The sequence below is a fragment of the Hakea prostrata genome, chromosome 6, assembly GCF_041222555.1.
Source record: "Hakea prostrata isolate BN-2017 chromosome 6, UWA_Hpros_2, whole genome shotgun sequence".
NCBI classification, from domain to species: Eukaryota; Viridiplantae; Streptophyta; class Magnoliopsida; order Proteales; family Proteaceae; genus Hakea; species Hakea prostrata.
Window position 1 is genome coordinate 33,833,208 of NC_142605.1, and position 26,673 is coordinate 33,859,880.

Below are 26,673 nucleotides of genomic sequence, written 5' to 3' on the forward strand. Positions count from 1 at the left end.
TTAATCTTTGATATTTTAATTATTGAGAGTATTAGATTCTTGGTTTCACTTGGAACATTGTGGCTAAAGAAAACTCTACTTTTTCAAAATTGATTTTTTGCTCTGTCAAATTTGAGAATAGTTCAAATACTATCTTTAATGCCAAAACATCACAGTGTCAGTTCTGCAGAAGATAAAAGTATCATCTTCAAAGCCTAATGCCATCCCATACTATCAAGGCCAATCTGAGCATTTTCATCAGCGAAAAACCCATTGGAAACAACCAGAGAAGGAGATGCAAGGACCACAAGGCTAACTCTTGAGTATTTTCAAGTATTGCCTTTCGATTTTCTTTTCTAGTCTACAAAAATATTAATAAAGATAAAGATACTTTTTTACATTTAAATTTTAGATACATGGGGACATTTTAATAGAATAAATTCCAGGGGGTTTCCGATATACCAAAGCGAACCGAGGAGGTAACACCGTGACACGGAACTCACCGTCACAAATGGCCACATTAGCAGAAGCCGCAGCAGAGCTAGAGGGACGTCAAAAACGAATTCTCGAAAGGATAGCAGAACTAGAGTTTCATTTGTTGCCTGAGCATTTCTCAGCTGCGGTCTCTATATCTTCTCCCGATGACCGGAACTCCGTCACCGTATCACGTCTCTCTGCCATCCTTAGGGCCAACGGTGTTGATGATTTCGTATTCAAGAGAGCTCCTTCCGATTACTACGATAGACCCATCGAGGCGAGAAGAGAAATCCTCGGCGCTGCTTCCATAGATCATCTCTGCAAGAGCATCGTCTTGGTAAATTTCATTTGGTTGCTGTCATTCCCTCTTACAGATTTTTGTTAATTCCTTCTTTATGTTCTGGATTCAGTAGACAGTATAAGAAATATTTCATATCGTTTTTAATTGACCTAGGAAAAACTTTGATAGAGTTTCTAGAGCGTGCGTTAATTTGGCAAGTACTAGAAATGTTGCATGTAAATACATGGATTTAATTAAATATATGTGGATATAATTAAATATATGTTCCATGGTTCAGTGATGAATGTAAGAAGATAGGGGGAATGAGGTGGTGAATTCTCTCTCATAGTTGAACTACATTAAAGATCAACTTTCAGCACATATTTATTTGCACTTATAATGGATAATTTAACTAAAACATTCAAGATGAGGTTCTTGGTGTATGTTTTATCCGATGATATTGTTTTAGAAAATGAAACATTAGTTAGGATTAATACCAAGTTAGAATCATGGAGTGTAATTTTGGAATCAAAACTAAGTGGAACGAAGACATGATATCTACTATCTAATTTTGGTCATGACCGGATGGATGATGGTGTGATGAAATTTGATGAGAAGGAGATTTAACAAAGTGATTATTTTAGGTATTTAGGTTCACTTAAATAAAAAAGGTGATATAAAGGATGATGTTTTTTGAAGAATTAAAATAGAGTGGATGAAGTGGAGAAATGCGTTGAGGGTCTTTGTGTGATTGATGTATTCCCTTAAAGCTTAAAGGAAAATTCTATAGGACTGTTTTACAACCAGTTATGATTTATGGTACAGAGTGTTGGGTTATTAAGAAACATCACATAGATAAACTCAATATAGCAAAAATGAGGATGCTAAGATGGATGAGTGGCAAAACTAGAAATAATAACGTACGAAATGATTGTATTAGAGCTGGTATGATAGTAGCTTCAATAAATGGTAAGCTACGAGAAAGTTGATTGATATAGCTTGGCCATGTTCAAAAGTGGCCCTTAAATGCCACTGTATGGAGAAGTGATTTAATCCAAATAGAAAGAATTAGAAGAACTAGCGGCAAACCTACGATAACCTTAAAAGAATTGGTGAGAAATGATATACATAGCTTAGCCCTTGTATCTAGTATGAACTCAAACAGAACTAATTGAAAGACAAGAATCCATGTTGCCGACCCCATTTAGTTGGGACAAGGTTTGTTGTTGTTTACTGGGGATTTTGGCTAAATGGATGGTTGTTGGAGTTATTGTGCTAGTTATGAGGGATAAGTGAAGAAGCATTTAGTAATGGAAAAGAGTTTCCAGGTTGAAGTGGGTTGGTAAACTCTTGAACTGGCCATAATTGTAATACTTTTCGTAGCTCACTGTAATGCTTTGTGTTGGACATTAAAATTGTAATAATTTCATGTATTTGTACATTTATTCATGGCTCATGCTTGGGTTACATAGTTGGTAGGCCATCTTTGGTTGTATCTTGTATTCTGCACTAAGTCGTCTGGGAGATGATCTTATTCACTAGGGATTTTGTCCTTTGCTGAAAAGGAAAAGGGAAAATCCATTGGCATGTATGGTTTATGAAGATTACACCATAATAAGTTCCAAATTGAATAGGTTGTATCTGGAAAGCAGAAAATGGATAACAGTTAACATCATAACCTGATACAATGTTAGGGTTTCCATAAAGTTAAACTGCATCATTGGAACCCCTTATTTAAGCATGCATCAAATAAGCTTTCAGAATTCAGACTACTAGTATGAAAACTGTACAGGTATCTAGTTTTAGTTTTCATGAATTTGCTTTTGCTTTACTATAATATCCAGAATCTAACCTTTTAGACAACTAGTATTTGGAAGACTATAACACATTCATGGTTTTGTTTTTGATGGAGTTGCTTTTGCATAACCATAATTTCCTCTTACACACTGAACTTGAGCACACAAAATAGTAGAGTTTTAATAACATGGTTATGTGAAAATTTCCGGGTGTGTAACTGTTTTGAGTTTTGTTACAGTAGTGGGGGGGGGGTACACCATGGTCAAATTTCAGAACAGTGACCATGGAACTTAAATTTCTTGGATTGTGTTGATCTAAAACCATGGCCAGGTTATGCCTGAATAAGTTGACCGTCATGGTTGTGGTGATCTAAAACCATGGCCCCGGACTGAACTAGTTTGACCGATCACTGAAAAGTCACATTCCAGCCAAAAACTGGGCAACAAGGTACCCTAAACTTTGGACTTGAAAGCCTGGGAAGGTCCCCAGTTTTTGGCTGGAATGTGACTTTTCAGTGTTCAGTCAAACCAGTTCAGTTCCAGGGTCAATAGAAAGACTGGCAAGGCACCAAACTCAACTGCAACTTGATTGGAACTAAAAATCTGAGCACTAGTGCCTAGTTTCTCTAAACTAACCAAGTCAAGTAGGGTGGATCCAACTCAGATTGTGTAAGCTAGATTGAGTTTTGATTAGATAATGATACAGCATATTTTATTTTGGTAGTTCAAATGGGAGAGCTTACCATCATGCACAAATGGCATACATTTGTAAGCTTTGATTGGGTAGTTTTATTCATGGTTTCAGTCTAATTATCTAACACTAACCAAGTCAACTTGGGTGGTTCCAACTCAGATTGCGTAAGCTAGATTGAGTTTTGATTAGAGAATAATCCAACATGTTTTATTTTGGTAGTTCAAATGGGGTAGAGCTTACAATCATGCAAAAATGACCTACATTGTAAGTTTGGATTGGGTAGTGAGACTCACAATTTCAGTCTAATCTGTCAAACATTGTGCTGGGCGACGCAGATTCATCACTAAGTTGGGCTTCTTTTCTTAGGATATGGTGCATTATAGTCGCAGAAGAAGGCCAAAAAGCATAGTATGCACAAGCTGTTAGTAGAAGTAAAAGTGTAAAACTAGTAGAGATATGCTCAACGAATCGGCATAGGAAAAAGGAAGAACAACAGCCCCTAAATACTACTTCATGAATCTTCACTAGAGTTTAATAAGATCGGTGCAGCACAGGTTGCTGCTAACCAAGAAAGAGAAATAAATGAACGAATTCTCAAAAAAGGGTATAAGACTGCACAAGTACTTATCTGCCTTGTTCTAATACCATGTGACAGAATCAGACAAGATAAGATCCTATACAAGAGAAGCAAGGAGGAGGAGGAGAAAGAGAGAGAACCATAGAAGATGCAGAAATCCAACCCACAACTTGCTAAAGTGTTATATCGTGGATAAAGCAGTTCTTCATAAGTAAGGGTTATGACTATAGATGACACAGAACACACTACAGGTCACTTGATATAAAATCCTTACACTTCAAGGTTACTATACATCACCAAATATGGTGAAGTGTCACTGCACAGATGAGTCTCAACAACCTGCCATGGGTGATTAATATCATGTAAATGCTGTGGTATCAGAAGTGCCAGTGGAAGTTTGGAAAATGGACTAAATCATATTTAAGGACCATTTATCATTTTGTTGAAAGATTTTCTCACTCATTTCAGCTTGATTTTTCTTCTCTTTAGTTGGTGGAACTTATCATTGTAGCCTGTACTAGGAAGTCAATAATGAGCTTTTTGGCCTTTCTCTTTAGAAACCAGTTCTGGAAATGTTGTGAATCCACTAAGCCCTTTAACTCCAAAATTTAGGTGTACATTAGGTTATTTGCTTTTTTACTGCCTTGCTTGTTAGGTTGTTTTGGCTACATTTACCTCACTAAGCGGGAAGTGTTCCTTCTCAGGTCAACACACAAGCCCACGCTAGTGTCACTGATTGTAGTGATCGAAATAATTCAAAGTACTATATTGTGGTAGTGCAGGTACTTCTTTTTTCAACTTTCAAGTAACTACCATATATGATATGGAGACTTGCCTAGATTGTTGTAATTCCTGGTTTCTTCTTTTTATTTTTTGTAGTATACTGCTCGGTTTAATGCTGAAGCCGTGAAAAATTTCTTATACTCTCTCAACAATGGAAAAATCTCAAAAAAGAAGTTCAACTGTAAGTTCCAAAAACTATCTAATCCTACATTGTTCTTTTAATATTGTTTGAAAATACTACTAAAAAAAGAAAGCATCCCAGTCCATGAGGATCCTGCTACTGCAGCTGTAGCCATGCTTTGAGAGGCTGTTTCCAAGTTTTGAACCTCCAACCAACAGGTTATGATAGCGCAATTTAAGTGTTGCTCTAAGGCTCATCTGCTTGAAGCTTCTAGCTTTCTACTTCACCCAATGTAGTAGTATGATTGTATCCAAATCATTTGAAGCTGTTGAGTATTTCACTTTCTGTTAACTTTAAAGTTGTATGTATGTATGCTGTATCTTATGCACAAATTCACTTTCCTGTCCATATTTCTTATTCATAATATGATAGATCTTAAGCTATAACTCTTTACTTATGCCTTGTTGTGTTTCGAGCTTGAAATGTGTTTGCTCAAGAACATGTGCAAAGAGAATACAGACCTTTTCTACACTGAATCTGGGATGCAATTAAGAGCCTTCTTTCTAAGATGCTTGCCATTTTCATACAGTTGTAAAGCATTAACTCCTGTGGAGTATTCATCTTTAATTCTTGTTCTTTCTAATTATAAATTTAAATATCAGGATTGTTTGTCTTACATTTTGCATAACTTGTCCAGTCAATGTGTGGTAAACCTGGAGTGAAATTTACAATCTGACTGGGAATGGTTTTCCAAATAACATGACATATGTGCATTTTCTGTGTATATTGCCCTGGTAAAAGCAAGTGTATGTCATATTTTATATGGGATTGAAGTTCTTATGGTTACCCAGGATAATGCTCTAGTGGTGGGACTGTGGGAGCTGCAACCTATCCCAAGCTCAAGCTAAACTTGAGATGTGGATGGATTTGCTATCTTCTTTTTGTTGCTCTTGTTTTTTCAATTATGAGTTTATTTTAACTAATTGATGGATGGTATTTTGTCAAATTATTGATTTTAGTAAATCTTTTACTCATCCAAAGAAAGGAAAGAACAAACTTAACCATATATTTTGTTCGAATGTTTTATCTTGTATTAGTAGCATCATTTTTTCATTCATCTTAGCTTCTTATAGGTACATTCTTTCAAAAATATTAGCTTAAAAAAAAAAAAAAAAAGAGCAGGTGGAACCCTGGTTTCAAAGATCAGTATCCAATCTGCTTTAGGTTGTTAATTTCTTCTTTCTGTCTGAATTTTGAATCATGTGATCCAGTGGCTAGGTTTTTCTGGATCCCCTGATCTAGATTGGTATCACCCTGATCGACCCAAATTATGATACCAATTTTTAGAACTTTGGCTGAAACAGGATTGTGATAGTTTTGCTGCTGACCACGTGATATTTTATTGCTGAATTAGTTTATATATCCTGCTATGAATTAAATTACTTAAGATTGGTACTCATAAAATTAATATGTAGAAACAACTAGAAACATGTGTTTGTCTTTCAATTCTGAGTCTTTGCCTCTGAAACTTCGTATATTGTATATATTATGGCCACTTATCCCAAAAGCTAGGTCTAGTAAGGGAAACAACAACATACATCATCACAGAAGAAACCCACCCCCCATGGCCCATGCACGCACACTCATAGATCTGCACGTGACACCATCAAGGGTACACCACCTATCATTAAATGCTCTCACTTACCAGGTATCAAACACACAACCTTCTGGCTCTGGTACCATGTGAAAAATGCAGAACCTGCAACCAGTGCCTAGAAGTGGAAGTGATAGGAGGGACAAGAGAAGGAGATCAGGGGAAAAGAAGAGAGGGGACTCTCAAGAATAACAGATGATAGATTGTAGTTCTGATGTAGATCAAAACATGAAGAAGACCAAGACAGAATTTTAAAACGGTATCGTTCATGTGAACAGCACATGTTACTGTTTATTTGAATAGTTTGAGGCTCAATATCGACAGATGGCTTGGCTGAGGTGCTGCCAATATTTCTTACAAACCATTTATTAGCTTCTATTTTCTTGCATTGTTAGTAAGTTCATATCCAGACTTACTATTTTATGTAGGTTTGTTTTTTTTCCCCAGTTTTATTGGCAGCCAAGCAATCTCCCTACACTATTATGTGTTGCTAATTTTGTAACCATTAGTGTGATGATTATAACAAGGAGACCATGGATGGAGAGGCCCTGGGTGAGAGACCCTGGATGGAGAGACTCCCAAAAGCCCCACACCCTACCTCCATATCCCTTTCTGCTTCTTCCAATCCATTTGTGTTCTTCACTTCTTCCTCAATCTCTGCATTTGACGAAAGACCTAACGACTTACCTGGTCCAACTAGGAAAGTAAACAACCTAGTCTAACTATAAAATGAAATAGAACAGTACAATAAGTAAACTCGATTGCTCAGTTTTCGACAATAGGATTCTCCTCCTATCATGGTACATAACAAACAACCCCTGTTGTATATATCTTAACACTTGATAGCTTCATCATTAAAGTCCAAGTGAAACACCCAGAGGTGATATGACCTTGGGGTTAAACCCTAGTTTTGGCTCGCTATTGACGCTCTCGATTTAATAATATAGTGATAACTTTGGTTATCGAAGTTTAAGGGAGGGGTCTTTCTTGTATTTCTAATAAAGAATGTAATAATTATACTATGGAAGTCAATTAAAGAAAGAGTGGTGTTGTAACATGGGTACAACATACAAGGGTATATTTCTCCATTAGGGTTTATTTGTGTTTTCTTTAGGGTAAAACTGCAACTTGTATTTCATACGATTTATTTTTAGAAAGAGGGTGTGTGTCTCCTTGACATAAGTTCCTTCCCTGAATCAATCAGATGTTACAAACTAGGGTTTGTAATGTTAATTGAAGAAGACCCTAGTGGGAGAGCTTTCTCACCTAGGGGTCGCCCTAACCAGGGTTTTAGTGATAATTCTGTAGCCCTTAGCCTTATTGGATCCTCCCAAAAATATGTTCATTAGAAAAAAAAATGCTAGCTGGGAAGAATCTTTATAATCAGAACCGCATGGTTGAAGGAAAACCATGTGAAAACTTCCCATTAGAGCTCACAAATCTGGGAGGCTCTTGGGTTCAGATTCAGCAATCTGAATCAGCCGGGTGTCTATGATTTCTCTCCAAAAATTTAGGTCAAAGGAGGGAAAGGATGAAGGAGATAAATCTGATGCACGTCAGGGTTCCCCAGCTGTTCAAATTAGCTCACCTGGCCAGCGTAGATCCAAATGCATCAGTAACCTTCCTGCCTTTCTAAAGGATTATACCCACTGAAGAAGATCGAAGTTGTTGGTAGAAAAGGGTGGCGATTAGAAAGGAATCAGATGCGTAGTAACCGTTTTTCTTTTTTCTTGAGTCAACAATTCCCTATAAATGTAATAGCAAAGGATATGAAAGATATAGAAAGAAGTTAATTCCTTATCTCTCACTATTAGTGACTAGGATATTCACTATAGGGTGCTTTAGGTAAATCATTGTATTTCTCTTTGTCCACACAAATAATAATTAGTTTCTTGAAATTTTAAAATTTCAGTTTTAGATATAAGGAAAAGAAATGCCATCTAATTTTGTGCTGTGACCCCACTTCCTGAGTTAAAGTCATCTACCGGCCAACACTTGCAATTTAGAATTGTCAAGTCATACTTAATTTGGGTTGTTTTCATTCTTCTGGGTTTCTTGTGTTTGACTCTAATGCTTCTTCAATTTAGTCATTGTTCATCGGTTTTAGGTGTCAGCAATGCCCCAGAGAATTAATTAAGCATCTATCATCACTAATTAACCTTTGACATTGTCTCCGTAGAATTAAAGGCAGGTGGGGTTGGAGAGTCTCATTGGGTTTGGCTGGTATACCAGCGGTTCTCCTAACTGTTGGGGCCCTCCTAGTGTGTGACACTCCTAACAGTCTCATAGAGCGTGGTCGCTTGGAAGAAGGGAAAGAAGTTCTCAGGAAGATTTGTGGCACTGACAACATTGAACCTGAATTCATATGTACCTGTATTCTCTCATTTTCAAGATATGAAGTTAGAATCCTAATATGGTATCCAGAGCAAGTTAGATCATCAACGTAATTCTCATCTTGTTTCTTGTGCACCTTTACCTTGCTTCTTGTGCAAGTGTCTTTTCTTCAATCTTTCCAGGTTCCACATCACATTTCTTGATAACATCATTTCTTTACTTTTCCTCTTGTCTTTTCAACCTTTTTTCTTGGCTCCTCATCACGTTGCTTGTTTCTTGATAACATCACATTTATTTCTTGACTTTTCCTCTTGTCTCTTCAACCTTTTTCTTGGCTCCTCATCATGTTTCTTGATATCATCACAATTTTTTGGCTCTTCCAAAGCGGGTTGGATCTGCAACTTTTTGGTTTCGGCCATGGCATTTGAGTCTTCAAGCTCCAGCTGCTCTTCACGCTTCTGACTCAATTCCATCTCTTTCTTTTGCAAATATTCATCACTATCTCTCTATTAAACTCTCCTCTTCCAACTACCTAGTATGGTGATCACAGTTTATGCCTCTTTTGAGTTCATCTGGTTTTCTAGGGTTTGTTGATGGATCAAAACCCTGTTTAGATCCTTTTCTTGAGTCTGATTTGTCCACACCAGTGCCAAATCCTAAGTTCTTCAATTGGAAAAGATTTGATCAAATTCTTCAGAGCTGGCTTCTTACATCTTTAACAGAGTCGGTTCATTTAGAAGTTTTTGGATTAGGTTCTTCTAGGAAAATCTGGGATGCTCTTGTAGCGACCTATGCCTCGCCGTCTCAAGGGCATATTTATGCAGCTTCGCATGCAACTTCATTCCATCAGAAAAGGTTCAGATCTGATGCAGTCTTATTTACTCAAATTCAAGCAATTAGCAGATGCTTTGGCATTAGCTTCTTCGCCGATCTTTGATCCAGGTTTGGTTTTGTTTGTTTTTGGTGGTCTTGGCACCAATTGTCAAGCGTTTGTGACGTCAATTACTACCAGAGATATACCGATTCGGTTCTCTAATTTGCGTGGTCTTTTGTTGTGTGAAGAAATTAGATAGGCCAATATTCTACATGATATTACAAATGGTTCTGCTCGGTTGGTTTCTTTTACAATCTCATCCCGCCCTACTTCAATCCGTCCTAATCGCCCTGCTTTTTCTGGTCGTACTGCCTGGATCTCGTGGGGGTCGCTCTTTTGGTGGAAGATTTGCTCCTTTTGGCCGTGGAGGTAGGAGTTCTGGTGGTTTGTTCTTGCAATTATGTGAAAGACTAGGGCATGTGGCTCGATTTTGTTATCATTTTTCAAAGTATGCTTTTGCTGCGTCTTCAATGGCTCCTCGGGCTCGATTTGCCTCTTCAATTTTGTCTAGTTCATCTGATTCAACTGGTCCTCATCATATGGTAAATTGGATCCCTGATTCTGATGCTACACACCATCTCACCTTGGATCTCAGCGCCATTAGTAGTTCCTCTGAGTATCTTGGCCCTGAGTCAGTGTCGATTGGTGATGGTTCAGGTATGTTAATCAAACATGTTGGTACTTCAACTCTTCCTACTGCAAATTCTACCCTTGCCATGAATGATGTTTTACATGTTCCTGCTACGTCTCATAATCTTTTGTCTGTTAGCAAGCTAGCTAATGATAATCCAATTTTCTTTGAATTTCATGCTTGGCATTTTGTGGTTAAGGATCGCTTCTCGGCCCGGTCCTGCTGACCGGAAAGCTTAAGAATGGTGTATATCAATTTTGTGATGATCCGGGTTCTACTGATTCTGTTGTGGCATTTTCTGCTGTTAAGGAAACACCTGCAATTTGGCACTCTTTGCTCGGGCATGTTAATTTTCGCACTTTGAGTATATTAGGGGTTGTATGGTAACCATTCTTGTGCCAAAATTCCCACTTTAGCACAGATCCACCTTTTATGCTTCTGTTCTGAAGTGGGCAAATTTGGCACAGAATCATTGCCATAATCTTGTATGGTTAGATACAGATGGGCACGTTTCTTTGGCCCATCTTGGCACAGAATCTTGTATGGTATGTACGACTTCTGTGCCAAAATGGGCACATTTTTTTAATAAAATATTTAAAAAGATAAATATAAAATAATTAAAAATAACTAAATATGCATGTTCAATTCATACATAGGTGCTTACATAAAATCAAGTGAGATTATAATGTTTTCAAGTGATTAGTGGGAGTCTCGCTCTTGCTGCCAATTCATTTGCAATTTTCTTCTTTTGCTCTTCCATTTGTCTTGCTTCTGATTGGGTGTTATCAGGGTTATCAGGATCCGATATTACTTCTTCAGATGTCCAATTCGGGTCTCCGAATTCTTCAAACTTTTTGTCGGCAATTTGCTCATCAAGGATGAAGTTATGAATAGCACAACAAGCAATGACAATTCTCTGGCACAAGGAAAAAGTTCTTGTGTTTAAAAAATAGACCACAAAGTAAAGTATCCAACTAAACTATAAATCAAACTAGATGCAGTTCGAACAATCATGTTAAACAATCATAAGTCCATGTTCCATGTTACAACTCTATTTTTTTGTTGTATAACATTCAAATTGCCTCTTGTCTTTTGTTGACAAGCATGGTCAAATCAAAGGGACCTATCACAGAAAGGAGATCCAAGGGGGGGGGGGGGGAGAGAGAGAGAGAGAGAGAGAGAGAGAGAGAGAGAGAGAGAGGGAGAGAGAGATGGAGGCTCTTCTAAAACCAGCTTCTTCTATGCACTAAAAGGATTTCAGACCCATTTAGAAACAAGAGGATTAAGTTCTATGCACTCAAGTCATGTTAGACAATTCGATCTATTGCTAAGCTTTAAACCTATAGATCTTAGGTTTCAAAGCATTACACAGTTACATGGTAATGCTGAACAGTGTAATATGATACAGGCATAAATCCAGTTGGTTTACACACATTTAGCTAGATACTTCAGAATACACATACAATGTAACTCACATCAAGTAACATATTGAACAGAATCAAACAGCAAAACATGACCCTCAGGCCTCAGGTAGTATGCCAATACCAGAAATAAAAGAAAAAATGTTTACATCTCCAATTGGTTACTTTTAAAATTGAATTATCCATGTCAATAAAAACAGAGATATAAAAATATTGACGGATCATTCCATTTTGCAGATTTGAATCATAGACACCCAATGAGTGAATGGGAAAGTAGCTGAGATGGGAACTCAGAGTCGCAAGAGATACAGAAACAAAAAAATCCCACGGTAACTCTGTTTTGAAAAGAACCTGAATAATTGTGCTGTTTATCTAATTACAACCTTGGATTCCTAGCATCTCTGTTTTTGCTGTCCAGATTGTACATGTGCTTTCTCATTACTGCATCTATGTGATTAGAGATATGGTAGGCCAAAACATCAACGAGTCCCTTTTTCAAAACTTCAAAACAAAACTGATACATGGGAACGTTGAGTCAAATGAAACCAAACGTTGTACTAAACCCCAATAATGATACCCAAGATCCAAACTGACCTAAAGTAAAACAAAAGGGGAAAAAAGAGAATTAAAAACCAACTTTAAGAACACAAAGATAAAAATGAAATCTTTTTAGTTTAGAACCATAATTCTGTTAATCATCAATCAATTGCCACCCACAATATCTCAACACACAAAAATGAAGAATCCAAGTATCATGTACTAAACAATGAGATCTCAATATCCCATATAGGAATGGTGTCTTGCACACATCAGACATTAGGTCTCGCACCCATGAAGTAATATGTTGGATGACGAATAAGAAGACCACCCAACATATTACTTTCAGAAACAAAACCAACAGAATTGAACAGTCAAAGTAAAGTCCAAGAACATAAAATCTTAGAGAACAGAATGACACCCTTGTGCTGCGATGTAAACAGAAAACGAATTTAGCAATATCAGAAAAATAAGAAAGAATCAGGTTTTCTTATTCAGAACTATGTCAAAAAAAAGATAACTATGTGACCTCCACTCACAGTGAACGAAGATGAAGAAGTGGGTTGCAAATGGCTTCGGTTGAAGAGAGATCAGTTGCAGAGACAGGACTTTGCTTGCACAAGAGGGCTTCGGCTTCTGGTAGAGGATTGGTTGCAGAGACGTTTCCAAACAAATAGATTGGCTGCTGAGATGCTTCCAAATAGAGGAACAATATTGCAGAGATGCTTCCAAACACAAAGATCGGTTGGAGAGACTCGTTTTGGAGTCGAGAGAGTTGAGAGATGCGAGAGAGGAGAGAGAGTTGCGAGACTTGGGAGAGTTGTGAGAGATGAGGGAGACGAGAGAGAGATGAGAGGTTTTATCTAGGGCTGCGAGAGATGACCGTTGAGAGAGACGATAACCAGAGGTCGAGAGAGTGCAGAGAGACGAGAGTGATGAGGAGCTTTTAGGGTTATCGTGAAATTACATTGATAACCCTAAGCACCGTTAATGACAAGCTTGTGCCCCGCGCTTCCAAATCGAATTGCTTCTGTGTCAAAGAAGCTCCAAATTGGAGTTTCTTTGGCACAAGGAAAAAGTGTGCCAATTGCCTGGTTCAGCACGGTTTTGCTGAACCAGCACAAAAAAGTTGAACCGGTTTACCATACATGTTTTTGTTGACTTCTGTGCCAAAGTGGGCAAATGGCACAGAATAAGTGTGCCAGAATCGTTACCATACAACCCCTTACTTTCTCAGTTTGATTTGTGCTCTATTCATTGTAATAATCGGACTGTTCGGACTGTTTGTGAATTTTGTGAAATGGCTAAGGCTCACTAGCGACCATTTGTATCCTGCGCCACACACACAAGTGCACCTTTACAATTGATATTTTATGATTTGTGGGGACCTGTTGTTGAACCTTCCTTTGAGGGTCATCAATACTATGTGAGTTTTGTGGACGATTATACTAGGTTCACTTGGTTGTATTTGATCACTACTAAGTCTGATGCTTTGAAGGTGTTTCAAATTTTTAAGGCTAAAGTTGAGAATTTGTTTTCTACAACTATTAAGCAATTTCAGTCTGATTGGGGAGGGGAGTATCGTAGCTTTTCAAAATTCTTAACGAATTATGGTATTCTACATAGATTGAGTTGCCCTGTTACATCATAACAAAATGGATGGGTTGAACGACGTCATCGTCAAATTGTTGAAATGGGCTTGGCCCTTCTAGCACAGGCTGGTATGCTGAGGCGGTTTTAGGGTGATGCATTTACCACTGCTACCTTTATTATGAATCGCCTACCCTGTGTAGCTCTTAAATTTGATTCACCATTTCAACGTCTTTTTCATCGGGATCCAGATTATAAGTTTTTGAAGGTGTTTGGTTGTCGGTATTATCCGCTTTTGTGTCCTTTTACGAAGACACAAATTAGATTACAGATCTGTTCCATGTGTCTTTATTGGATATAGCCCTCAACATCATGGCTATCGTTGTTTGAACATTGACATCGGAAAAATAATAGTCTCCAGGCATGTTGTTTTTTATGAGCTTTGCTTTCCCTTCAAACAAGTGGGCCCTGTGTCAAGGCCATTGTGCAATGAGCCTTCTATGGGTTTTCACCCTTTACTGCCAAGTGCCAATCTCTGGGCTGTCTTTTCATCAAATGGGCCTCCTGTGACTACATCTTATGGGTCTCCAGTAATGAACCTCATATATTTTCAATGGGTGTTACAAGTGGGCCTCCAGTGGATGCAATTAATAAGGTCCCACATTATCCTTCTCTTATTTCATCAATCCACTTCTCCCTCCATTGTTCCGCCATTCACCAAGTTGCCTTCACCTATTATGTCCGCTATTCCACAACACTCCCATCACATGGTAACCCGGTCACAGGATGGTACTCGTATCCCAAAGCTTCCCAAGAGCTTCTATGCTACTCATTATCTTCTATCCATGGCTTTAATAGCTTCTGGTCCTCACGAGGTTGAATATACTTGCTTTACTTAGGCTAACAAGCTTGCTATTAGGAGACAAACTATGGATTGTGAGTTTAATGCTCTGTTGGCAAATCAAACATGGTTGCTCACTCCTCCACCCCTTGATAGATGTATTATTGGTTGCAAATGGCTTTTTCGGATTAAGAGGAAATTTGATGGCACTATTGAGCGGTATAAGGCCCATCTTGTGACCGAAGGTTATACACAGGAGTATGGGCTAGATTATAAGGAGACTTTTAGTCCTGTCGTAAAGCCAACAACTATTCGGATTATTTTATCTCTCGCCGTTTTGTCTCATTGGCCGATTCGGCAACATGATGTCAATAATGCTTTTTTACATGGAAACTCACTGAGGAGGTGTATATGCATCAACCACTTGGTTACTTGGACTCGCAACATCCCTCTTATGTCTACAAGCTTCAGAGATCTCTTTGTGGTCTCAAACAGGCACCAAGAGCTTAGTTTCAGCATCTCAGTTCTTTCTTGATTAGTATTGGTTTTTTTTAGCTCTAAGAAGGATTCTTCCTTATTTTTTCGGCCAGAATATTCCACTCCATTGTATATTTTTATCTATGTTGATGACATTTTGGTTACGGGTCCTTCTCCTCAGGCAATTGATGAGTTGCTTTTGACCTTATCATCGGAATTTGCTCTCAAGGATCTTGGTCTTGCTCGCTTCTTTCTTGGCATTGAGTTGATTCCCTTAGTTAATGGGGTTCTCTTGTCTCAGCAACGGTATGTCAGCAATTTACTTGAGCGGGCTGGATTATCCAATGCGAAGCCCATTTCCACTCCGATTGCTACCATTGCCTCTTTGTCCAAGGACCTTGGTACACCTTTATCCGGTGCATCTCTTTATTGTAGTTTGGTGGGTGCCTTACAGTGTGTCACACTGACACGCCCTGATCTTTCCTTTGCGCTAAACAAGCTTTGTCAGTTTATGGCTTGTCCTACTGATTTACATTGGATTGCCCTAAAGAGCCTCCTGCGGTATCTCAAGGGTACTCTTTTATATGGTTTGCATATCACGCCTTCATCTACTTGTTCTCTCCAAGCTTATACAAGATGCGATTGGGCTGGTTGCCTTGATGATCGAAAATCTCAAGGAGGTTTTCTAATATTTGTTGGAGACAATTTGGTCTCTTGGCAGTCTCGCAAGCAATCCATTGTCTCTCTTTCTAGTACCAAGAGTGAGAATCATGCTCTTACAACTGCTACCGCTAAGGTTTCTTGGATTCAATCTCTTCTTTGTGAGTTGGGTATTTCTCAATCTGGCCCTCCCACTGTATGGTGTGATAACATTGGTGCAACGTATCTCTTTGCCAACCCAGTGTTCCATGCATGCACGAAACACATTGAGGTTGACTTTCACTTTGTACGTGACAAAGTGGCTAAAAAGGATTTATGTGTTCGTTATCTCTCCATTGTTGATCAGCCAACTGATATATTGACCAATGGTCTATCTCTATCCCGTTTTTTGTTTTCTTAGGTCCAAACTCAAGCTCCCGGAAGGACCGTTGACTTTGTGGGAGGGTATTAGTGACTAGGATATTCACTATAGGGTAATTTAGGTAAATCATTGTATTTCTCTTTATAAGTACTTGTATTCTCTCATTTTCAAGATATGAACTTAGAATCCTAATACTCACATTCTTGTCTTCCTTTTTCCCCCCCCAAATGTTCTACTTTGCAACCCCCGATTCCTCCCAAGTTGTAGCAATTTGGTCCGACCTGCTGGATCCATGGCCAACGAAACTAGAGCACAACATACGGACTATGACAATTGAGCACACCATCATCTGACCATGCTGCTAAGATTGGGTTGCTGCAAGAGTCAATGGCAGAGCAACGGAACATCCTGGCTGAAATAATGTCCAAATTAACAGCCATGGATGCCCGAGTAACTGGATCACCGGTACCAGATAGCCGAGGAATTCTTGGATCACCGCCAGGATACACCAATTCTTCTCCATCAAGTTCTATCCAATCGCGTGTTGCCCAAGTGGATTTTCCAAAATTTGACGTACTAATCCCGTCAAATGGATCTTATGAGTAGAGATTCTTCGGAATTCATGGAACACTTGACGACCAATGACTTGACCTCGCATCGATCCATATGAAGGGTTTAGCTCTGCAATGGTTCCAATGGGTGAGCAAGGCAAAGCTGTTAAGCTCCTGGACTGCCTTCACTTGAGCACTGGAAATGCGCTTTGGACCCCACGGATTTTGAAGATCCACGTGCAGCACTCGCTAAATTAGTGCAGGCTACCACCGTAACTACCTATCAAGCTCAATTTAAAGCCCTAGCTAATCAGGTGGAAGGCTAGCCGATGGTTTTTTTTTTTTGGGGGGGGGGGGGGTTAGCTGATTTATTTTTGGACTACTATGGAGGCAAAGCGAACGGCCTAATCCGGCAACCCTTGCTTATGCAAAAGGACCACCACCACCTATATCGCTCTCTGGAATTCCCATTAGATGATTAAAATCTGCGGAGATGCAAGCTTGTAAGGGGAAGGGACTCTGCTATAATTGTGAAGAAAAATTTGTTCCAGGTCATCGTTGCAAGAACAACCACTTTACCTATAGGAGTTTGACGAAGACGGTGACTTAGGGAAACCGGATGACTTGGATGGAACAGACATTAGTGAAACCTAACCAACTAATAGTCTAGAATTGGTCCGAGAGATGTTCTCACTTATGGGGGTTCACTCGCCAACAACCCTAAGATTCATGGGTTTTATTTCAAGCCATCTGGTTCAAGTCTTGATTGATGGGGGAAGTACCCAAAACTTCATCCGAAGTGAAGTTGGAAAGTATTTACTTCCCCCATCAATCAAGACTTGAACTAGATGGCTTGAAATAAAACCCGGTGAATCTTAGGGTTGTTGGCTAGTGAACCCCCATAAGTGAGAACATCCAAAGTGAAGTTGGAAAGTATTTGGATCTAATGGTGGAAAATGCTCATAAAATTTCGGTATTAATAAGGGATGGAAATCGGCTTCCTTGTGAAGGACTAGTGCGAGGTATGCCCATTTCCCTCCAAAATTACTCAACTACCCTCGATGCCTATGTGCTTCTAGTTTTCGGTGCAGATGTGATCTTAGGTGTACAATGGATGGCCACTTTGGGGCCCATCATATTTGATTATCGTCGCATGACATTACAGTTTAATGATGCCAATTAGACGGTCATCATCGAAGGGGTTACGGAACAAATGCCCACATAGTTAAAGCTCTATGCTTTACCTAAGGCTTATGAGGCCCATGACTTAGTGGTCTTGCTAAGCCTCGAGTTGGACCCAACTGACAAGCCTACAACCTAGAAAGACCTATAAATACTCTTGTGCCGCTACTCTAAGTCTTTGAAGAACCCATTGGGTCACCTCCACAATCAGCCCATGATCACATTATTCACCTACACAAGGAGGCCCAACTGGTGAATATCAAACCCTACCGTTATCCCCGTTTTCAAAAGGAGGAGATCAAATGGCATGTCACCACCATGTTGAGCAGTGGTGTGATACGACCGAGCATCAGTCCATTCTCGTCGCCGGTGCTTCTTGTCAAGAAAATAGATGGAACCTAGAGGTTCTGCGTTGATTATCGTGGCCTCTATGCGATAACGATCAGAGACCGGTTTCCAATACCCATTGCCGACAAGCTATTCAACGAACTCCACGAGCTTTTCTTTCTTCTTCTTTTTTTTTTTTAATATATATATATATATTTATTTTCCAAAAAGCAATCTTCAAGCAGGGTAATACCAGATTTGAGTGAGGCCAAAGGATGTGGAAAAAATTGTGTTTTGAACGCCTGAGGGTCATTATGAATTTCTTGTAATGCCTTTCGGATTACCTAATGCTCCTTCGTCCTTTCAAGCAGTAATGAACCATATTTTTTGGCAACACCTCCAACATGTACTAATGTTCTTTGATGATCTTCTTATTTATAGTAAGAATTGGGAAGACCATATGATCCATCTCAAAACGGTATTAGAAACACTATGGCAACATCATTATATGCTAAACTGAGCAAATGCTCCTTTGGAAAAATAGAGGTGGAATACCTTGGGCACATCGTCTCTGGCAAGGGACTTTCAGTCAACCAATCAAAGGTATCCGCTGTTTTAGAATGGTCAATTCCACATAATTTAAAAGGGGTGTGCGGATTCCTTGGATTAACCAGCTAAAACAGACGTTTCATCAGGGGATACGCGCAAATCGCAACACCTTTAACCAATCTATTGCGGAAGGGATAATTTATTTGGAATGACTTAGCAGAGTAAGCCTTTTGTGCCTTACAATAACGCCTCGTTCACGCACCCTTGCTTGCACTTCCAAATTTTACACAGCCTTTTATAGTTGAAACCGGTGCTTCATGGAATGGAGTTGGAGCCATCCTGTCTCAGCACGGCCATCTTATCGCCTACCACAGTGGGAAGTTGTCCCCATGGTGGGAGATCTCGCTCTCGAGCGAGATCTCGGTTCTCGATATGCCATTTTTTGGGCGTCAACTCGGTAGCCCATCTCGGTGGGTTTTAGGGTCCCAGTTAGGCTAAAAATTGGTATTTAGCCTAGTTGATGCCTTTTGAACACACTAGTGGCCTTGGATTTGTGAGAAACAGCCCTAAGTATGATTTCAAGTCTACCCATATTGTGCCGAATGTTGTAGGTTGAGATGCAGGTTATATAACATATAATATAAAACCATTAATGCTGTAGGATTAGAGAATGCAAGGTTATATAACATGTAATATAAAACCTTAAGGCATATAAATGAAAATCATGTGTATCAAATAACTTAAATGTCATCAAGATAACATTCATATGAGTAATATAATCTTAACTTTCAAGAATAGAATGATAAAAGTATACAACCGTTAGAAGTTTTATATAAGTCATTAACGCATAAGTTCATAAGACAAGTAGAGGATGATTGAGCTTTCTTTGATGTTGTAGATGTGCTAAGAGTAGATGCAAGTGAAACTTTGGCTGAAATCTACAAAAAATTGGTAAAAATTGAGAGTTCCAGCGAGATATGGCGAGATTTGGGGTGAGATATGGCGAGATCTAGCGAGATATGGCGAGATCTCGAGCGAGATATCCCATCTCGCAGATCTCGCCCTTGATCTCGTCTCGGTTTATGAAAAAACCGAGATATCTCGCGAGATCTCGCCGAGATCTCCCACCATGGTTGTCCCCTAGGTTACAGGCTGCATCAACATATGCAAGGGAGATGTTTGCAGTAACTCAGGCTATTTCCAAATGGAGGCTGTACCTCCTAGGCAGCAAATTTATCATTTGCACTAATCACGGAAGCCTCCGAGAACTTACAAATAAAATTATCCAAACACCAGAGCAGCAGTTTTGGTTAAGTATACTACTGAGATTTGAATTTAAGATACAATATAAGCTGGGAAAGGATAACCAAGGAACTGATCCCTCTCCATTGTACCCTCGCTCAACACTTTGGCCATCACAACACCATTGCCAATATTTTTGGATTGCCTATGCTGTAAAACTGAGGCTTCTGATGAACTGCAAATTATACACCAAGGACTCCAAAATGGGGATGCTCACTTCCAGGAATATGAGGAACGGAATGGCATAATTTTCTACAAGAGCCGAATATTACTACCTTCAACTTCAGTGTTGTGTAAGGAATTTCATGATTCACCTTCTGGAGGTCACGCAGGGTATATGTGCATGCTTAAGCGCTTGGCAACCAACCTTTGGTGGAAGGGAGTGGCTAAAGCGGTTTGCCGGTATATCATCGACTGCCAAATCTGTTTTGCAGCTTAAAACTCCTCCTCAGAATCCTGTAGGGTTACTTCAACCTTTGCCGGTACCGGAGCAGGTGTGGGAAGAAATTTCAATGGATTTCATAACTAGACTTCCATCATCGCAAGGGAAAACAACAATAATGGTGGTAGTAGACTAGCTCTCCAAATATGACCATTTTAGTTCACTACCTACAGGATTCACTAGTATTCAAGTCGTTGTGGCATTCACTGCTGATGTTGTTCGCCACCATGGAGTCCCTCGCTCTATTGTGAGTGTTAGGGATCCCTTGTTTGTGAGCCATTTTGGGAAAGAACTACACCAACTGCAAGGAACAACCTTAGCCTAAAGCACTGCATATCACTCATAGACTGATGGGCAGACCGAAGTTTTGAATCGCACCCTTGATATGTACCTTCGAAGCTTCGTCGCTAACTCTTCTCAACAGTGGACCAAATACCTTGGATGGGCGGAATTAAGGTATAACACGGCGCATCACTTTGCAATCAACACCGCACCCTACCAGGCTTTATATAGCCGACCACCACCAGAATAAGTCAATATCTTCCCCACTCTACTGCTAATGCCACTGCGGATAACAAGTCACACACATGGGATTAGATACTCGATACACTGAAGGCCAATCTTGCTAGAGCTCAAACACGGATTAAAATGCAGGCGGATAAACATCGACGAGACACGGAATTTCAGGTTGGACAATGGGTTTTTGTGCGCCTGTGGCCATACCGACAATCTCTTGTTGCCCAATACCTCAATGCTAGACTCCTGGTGATATTTTGGCCCTTATCAGGTGCTGAAACGAATTGGAAAGGTCGCCTATAAGCTTGCGTTATCTGACGGATCCTAGGTGCATCCGGTGTTTCACATCTCCGTGCTCAAGTCTTGTTTTGGGGATCCTCCACCTTTGCTGCCTCCCCCCAATTACCCCCCACAAGAGCTCCTTCCGGTGGCCATACTTCAGATCCACCAGGTGTTGCTTGCAGGCATCCCCAGCAACCAGCTGTTGGTTCAGTGGGACGGTCTCACTTTGGAGGATGCGACATGGGTTGCTTAGGAAGCTTTCCAGTAGTAATTTCCTTATTTCAACCTCGAGGACAAGGTTGTCTTCCAAGGGGAAGGCAATGATACACGTCAGGGTCCCCATCTGTCCAAATTAGCTCACCTGGCCAACCTCATAGATCCAAACGCATCAGTAAGCTGCCCACCTTCCTGAAGGATTATACCCACTGAAGAAGATCGAAGTTTTTAGTAGTGAAGGGTGGTGATTAGAAAGGAATCAGATCTGTAGTTAACTGTTTTTCTTTTTTCTCGAGTCAACAATTCCCTATAAATGTAATAGCAAAGGATATGAAAGATATAGACAAAAGTTAATTCCTAGTCTCTCACAGTCTCGTCTTCCTGTTGTCCCCAAATTCTTCTACTCTTCAACCCCAATGCCTCCCCAAGTTGTATCAAAATCCTAGAATTTAAAGCTGCAACTATTCCAAAAACAGTACAAAATAAGGCAACGATGTTAGTACAGTAAAAGAAATATTCATGAGAGACTACTGAACTGAGAAGTCGAAGAAATAATGAGGAGACAGAAATGAGGTTTTCATCCAACAGACTTACTTAGTAACCCCCAAACAGTTACCCACAAATTCTGTAGCCATTCATTCATTCATATTCAAATTTAATCTCCATCACTGCTCAATTCAAACTAGGAAACTGGAAAATTGAATCTCATACATTCTTATCCCCTAGCAAACTGATGTGAACCACAATCTAGGGTCTGACTGAATGGAATAATGCCCTAGATCTAGGCTACCTCCAGGATCGTCTTCTTGAGAGCCGGCAGTCTTCAAGGGCTGGAACGCCCTTCTGTGGTGGGGTTTTTGCTAAATTTTGAAGGTGCTAGGGGTTAGGTTAGGGTTGGTCGGTTTAACCAGGCTTGGTCCTAGAGTTTTGTGTTTTAGAGTTTTAAACCTTGCTGCTCTAATGATGTCAGGTCTGGAATTTGAGGTTTGGGGAATTTAGGGTTTGAAGAATTCTAGGGTTAGGTTTTTCTATTAACAAGCTGAGTTGCAGAATTTTAGGGTTTAGAAGGAAGGGGGAAGGCTGAAAACCAAACTAAAAGGAAGTGTTAAGAAAGGGGATTCTAATCTCCTAATAAGATTATGTCTACATTAGGAAAAGACTAGGATTTAAGTGCTGGGAACATGGCACTCCAGATGCACCTCTCGTCATCCATCTTACAAAGAATCCGTACCAACCCTTACTGGACCAAAATCCCAGTTGGGTCATTCATCTCAGTCTGGGCTTCCAGCTCAGGTTCTGTCGGTCCAGCCATGATAATGCTACTGCATCAAGAGGATTGAGTTGTCAAACTGTTGAAGTCTTTTATTTCTGAAAACATCTGCTGGTGTCTATAGACAATGGCACACATCAGCGTGAGAAGTCAGGGTAATTCATTGCATGTTTAGACCCTGAAAATAGAAATCCTGGCATGTCCATAGAATAATTTAAAAAATCAAGCTATAATGTGTATAAATATTGTTCTGTAGAGAATGTTTTCTAAATTAATTGGTTAGAGACAACATACTTCCATCAGAAAGTATGCTAGAAATACATATATACTTGGAATTAAAGTATCAGTGTAGTTGCCAAGTATTTCCTGAATTGAGTGTGGTCCAGTTTTGGACATTTGTATTACATTTCTAGTGAGTCGCTTCTTCCATGGAAGACAATGTTAGATTGCATCTTTCTCTAGCCCCACTGGGAATGATCATTCTTATTCTTTTGATGCCTTCTTCTATGAACTGTAAAAACAACCACATTTGAGCCTCCTTTAGATTATCTTACAGAGTAAAGCTCACTGATCCATTTTCACGGTTCAAGGTCTAACTTCTTCCCACTGATACAGGAACCAACTTCCACATGAAATTTTGTTGTCTTTGCATTCATTTATGTCTCATATAGTGTGACTTGAAAGTAATAACAGTTTTTAATTTTGATTGTTGGCACAGTGAGGCTTGCGCCTGAGGATCAGTCAGCGAAGTTGACTGGGTACGAGCATAATGCAGTGACATGTATAGGGATGAAAACGGACATTCCGGTAATTAAAAACCTGTCCTGTGTTAAAATGTTTGGTGTTTAGAATTTTTTTTTTAATCTTTTTTCCTGCTATATATTTTCAGGAAAATCAATATCAATTGATATGATTAAGAGCAATATTTGTTATATTGGTTAAAGTTAAATGACAAATTTATTTCAGCCTTTTTTTCTTTTCTTTTCTTCTTTCCCCTTCATAATTGGTGCTTTTTTTCTTCTTTTTTTTTTTTTTTTTGGGGGGGGGGGGGGGGGAAGGTGTTGTGCATCTCTATCTGCTTGTAAGTATTTGCTCTTATTGAAAAACTTCTTTTAAACATTGTATGTCCTATCACCATTTGAAGAAAATAAAAGTCTCGTGACATGCACATGTGCTTGCCACATGCTTTTGAGACACCACCACATGGGTGCCTTTCTTGCCTGATGTCCCATGGGCACTTGGGCCTTGATGTCTTCATTTTCTTCTCTCATGGTCACCTAGTTTTCCCAAGTGGTCCCCATCGCTTTATAATTGATACGTATGGAAATTTGTATTTCTGGAAAACAAACCTGTCTATTCATAATGCAGTATGGTGTACGGTTCAAGAAGGGTGGGCCTGCGCCAGGCTGAAGCAAACCTGCACTCTGCCCTTCAAGGTCCAGTCAGGTTTCAACCCTGGCTAATGGTGACAATGAGCCTTTGGTTCAGGACTAGGTCCTGCCTGGCTCTTAGGCAGTTGTATGAATTCACTAGCTAGACGTCCTCGAGGAAACTGCCATTCCCTACAGTGCTTATATTAAGCAGAACCCTTGGGCATTCTAATCTGTACAACCTACTAGTTACATGGCCCATAAACTGAATTGGACCTAGCTTTCGAACAGATGGTAGATTACAGATTCAGATAAGCACTGCCTTGTTTACCATGCAAGCAGGTAATTTTCTTATTTTCATGCTACCCAAAAGTTTACAACTCCTTTATACTCAAACACTGGCAATTGTTGCATTTTCTGTAATAAACTTAAAACCTAGATGTCTTATTTGGATCTGGACTATGAGAGATATTTTACATGAAGGAGTTGATCAAAAGAGGATGGGCAGGGACTTGGGATGGACCAGTGTGAAATATGTATGATCATTGCGCATTGACTATTGTGCGGATGATAATCTCAGTTTATGATCCATTTTCTGTGTCTTTTTTGCTTAATAGTTCATCCTGGGAACATGAACTTTAAAACCTTCAGTTTACTAAGTCTTTTTTTTTTTTCATATGAATTTATGCACAATGAGGGGGTGAAACATTTTTTTCCCTCTCTTTTTAGAGGAGTAATGAAATCATAAAGATCACGTTGCCGAAGATTCACTTCTAGATAATACAGTAGGTATTATGTATATGGGCAGTAAATAACTTTGAAATGCCCAAAGTTGAAGGCTAAAGGTTGTTAGTTCCCAATTGTAAACGTATTTTACCCTTTTTTGCCTTTTAATATTTGTCTATTTGAACTAATCATTTTTATAATAATGGGTACTGGTATTAGAGATTTTCGCAGGTCTCATTTTGACCTTGTAAAGGGAGAATGTTGGAAGTATTTTAATTACTACCTTCTTTTACTTTACCATGTAAGCATTTTAGGTCTTTTGGTTGTGAGATTTAATATTTGACTCACAAAGAATAATCATGGATGATTTATCTTAATTAAGTTGTTGTGAGAATGATCCTTTAAGATTGGGGGTGGCCCTAAAATAGGACCAGAACACAGAGAGACTTCAGGGTCAACTGAGAACTGGTAAAAAGTGCAACAACTTGGATTTCAACTTGCAAGTCATACATTCACAAAATCTGTAAAATATGAATCTTTGAAACCTTGAACTCTCAAGAACGTGAATGTACTTGAAGTGTAGGTGAAAGTTGAAACATTTTCTTTCAAATCTACACATGTGAATGGATGATTGCTTTTTTGTACGAATTTGAATTGTACTTCCATTATAGCTCTGCTTGTACTGAAAATATATGCAAATGGGGTTGATTTCAGGTAATCTTGGATGACGCAATTGTGAAGCTTAATCCCGATTTCTTCTGGCTAGGAGGTGGCGAGATCGAACTAAAGCTGGGGATTAGAACTTCTCAATTCATTAAATTCATTAAACCTTTTATTGTCAGCTGTAGTAGTACTTGATTAGCTTAAAGAACCATTAAAGAAAGACGGTCTATTTAGATTGTCTGCTGGAAGTTGAACGGAATTTGATCTCATTTACCCAAATTTCTTGGGATTATCACTTCACAAGCTTCTGAATTTTGCTCGGGATTCAGGTTTCGGATGTTTGTGTTCCTCAGAGCAGGAGGTTATGTTTCTGTATTCATATTAACTTTTGTGCTTCGGATGTTTAAATTTTGTTTAAATATTTGCATATTTGCATATTTCATGGGAGACATTCTCGAAATGGTAGCCAGCACTGTCTTTGTTTAAGTTTTCTAATCTGGTAGCTTGGAAACTATTAATGTTTTTAGCTCTCGATGTTCACCTGGAAAGTGTTGTATCTTTATATTTCAGAATTGAAGGGACCATGCACAGCAATTATATTTGGTCAACGACCATGTGCTATACATATGTTGGCCCAAGCCACGATGCCTTGATTGCATGAAAAAAGGTCAAATAAGAAATCACCATTGAGGGTTGGTTCCCTGAACAAGTTATGGAAAGGAGAACACCTTTTACCACGACTAAGAGGTTACAGGATTTTGTGACTAGAGAGAGAGAGAATTTGGATAAGTGATGTTAACTGGGATTTAAAGTACGTGTGGAATTTCAACTGGGAAAAGAAATCAGTGGAATTCATCCGAATGGAGAATCTTTGGAAGAAACAGATTTGCTTTAGAAATACTTGTAGCCCTCATCAGTGCAAACATTGCAGAGAAAAGAAAAGGGAAGAATCTTCGGTTCTTGGAACACAGGAATTTTTGAAATGGTTAAGCTAGCAATTCTTCCACATTGTTTGGATAAGATTGAATTGAAGGTTTGCCCTTCAGAGATGAACAAATTAAAACTGTTATCTATGCTGCCATTACATTTTATGCATCTCCTCAACAGTGATAAGACGGTCTCTTTGTCACTGCTGGCACTGCTGGATCCTTTGGGTGGCAGGAACCAACGTTGGCTTATTCAAGACCTCC

General features: G+C 39.3%; 1 protein-coding gene across 1 annotated transcript; it reads left to right on the forward strand.

Annotated features, from left to right (window-relative positions):
* Positions 1-178: 178 nt before the first annotated feature.
* On the forward strand, positions 179-26,431 carry LOC149013490 (YbaK/aminoacyl-tRNA synthetase-associated domain-containing protein). Its single transcript, XM_089159180.1, has 6 exons — positions 179-312; positions 426-793; positions 4,508-4,585; positions 4,683-4,767; positions 23,443-23,531; positions 25,535-26,431. Exons 2-6 carry the CDS (start codon positions 491-493, stop codon positions 25,676-25,678), a joined length of 699 nt encoding a protein of 232 aa, XP_089015306.1. The 5' UTR covers positions 179-312; positions 426-490; the 3' UTR covers positions 25,679-26,431.
* Positions 26,432-26,673: the final 242 nt, after the last annotated feature.

What these genes read in the sequence shown, in the direction of transcription:
- LOC149013490 (XM_089159180.1), top strand. Translation starts at nt 491, where the DNA reads ATGGCCACATTAGCAGAAGCCGCAGCAGAGCTAGAGGGACGTCAAAAA. An exon ending in TCTGCAAGAGCATCGTCTTG is followed by an intron (nt 794 to 4,507) that starts GTAAATTTCATT and finishes GTTCCTTCTCAG; the next exon opens with GTCAACACACAAGCCCACGC. An exon ending in CTCAAAAAAGAAGTTCAACT is followed by an intron (nt 4,768 to 23,442) that starts GTAAGTTCCAAA and finishes TTGTTGGCACAG; the next exon opens with TGAGGCTTGCGCCTGAGGAT.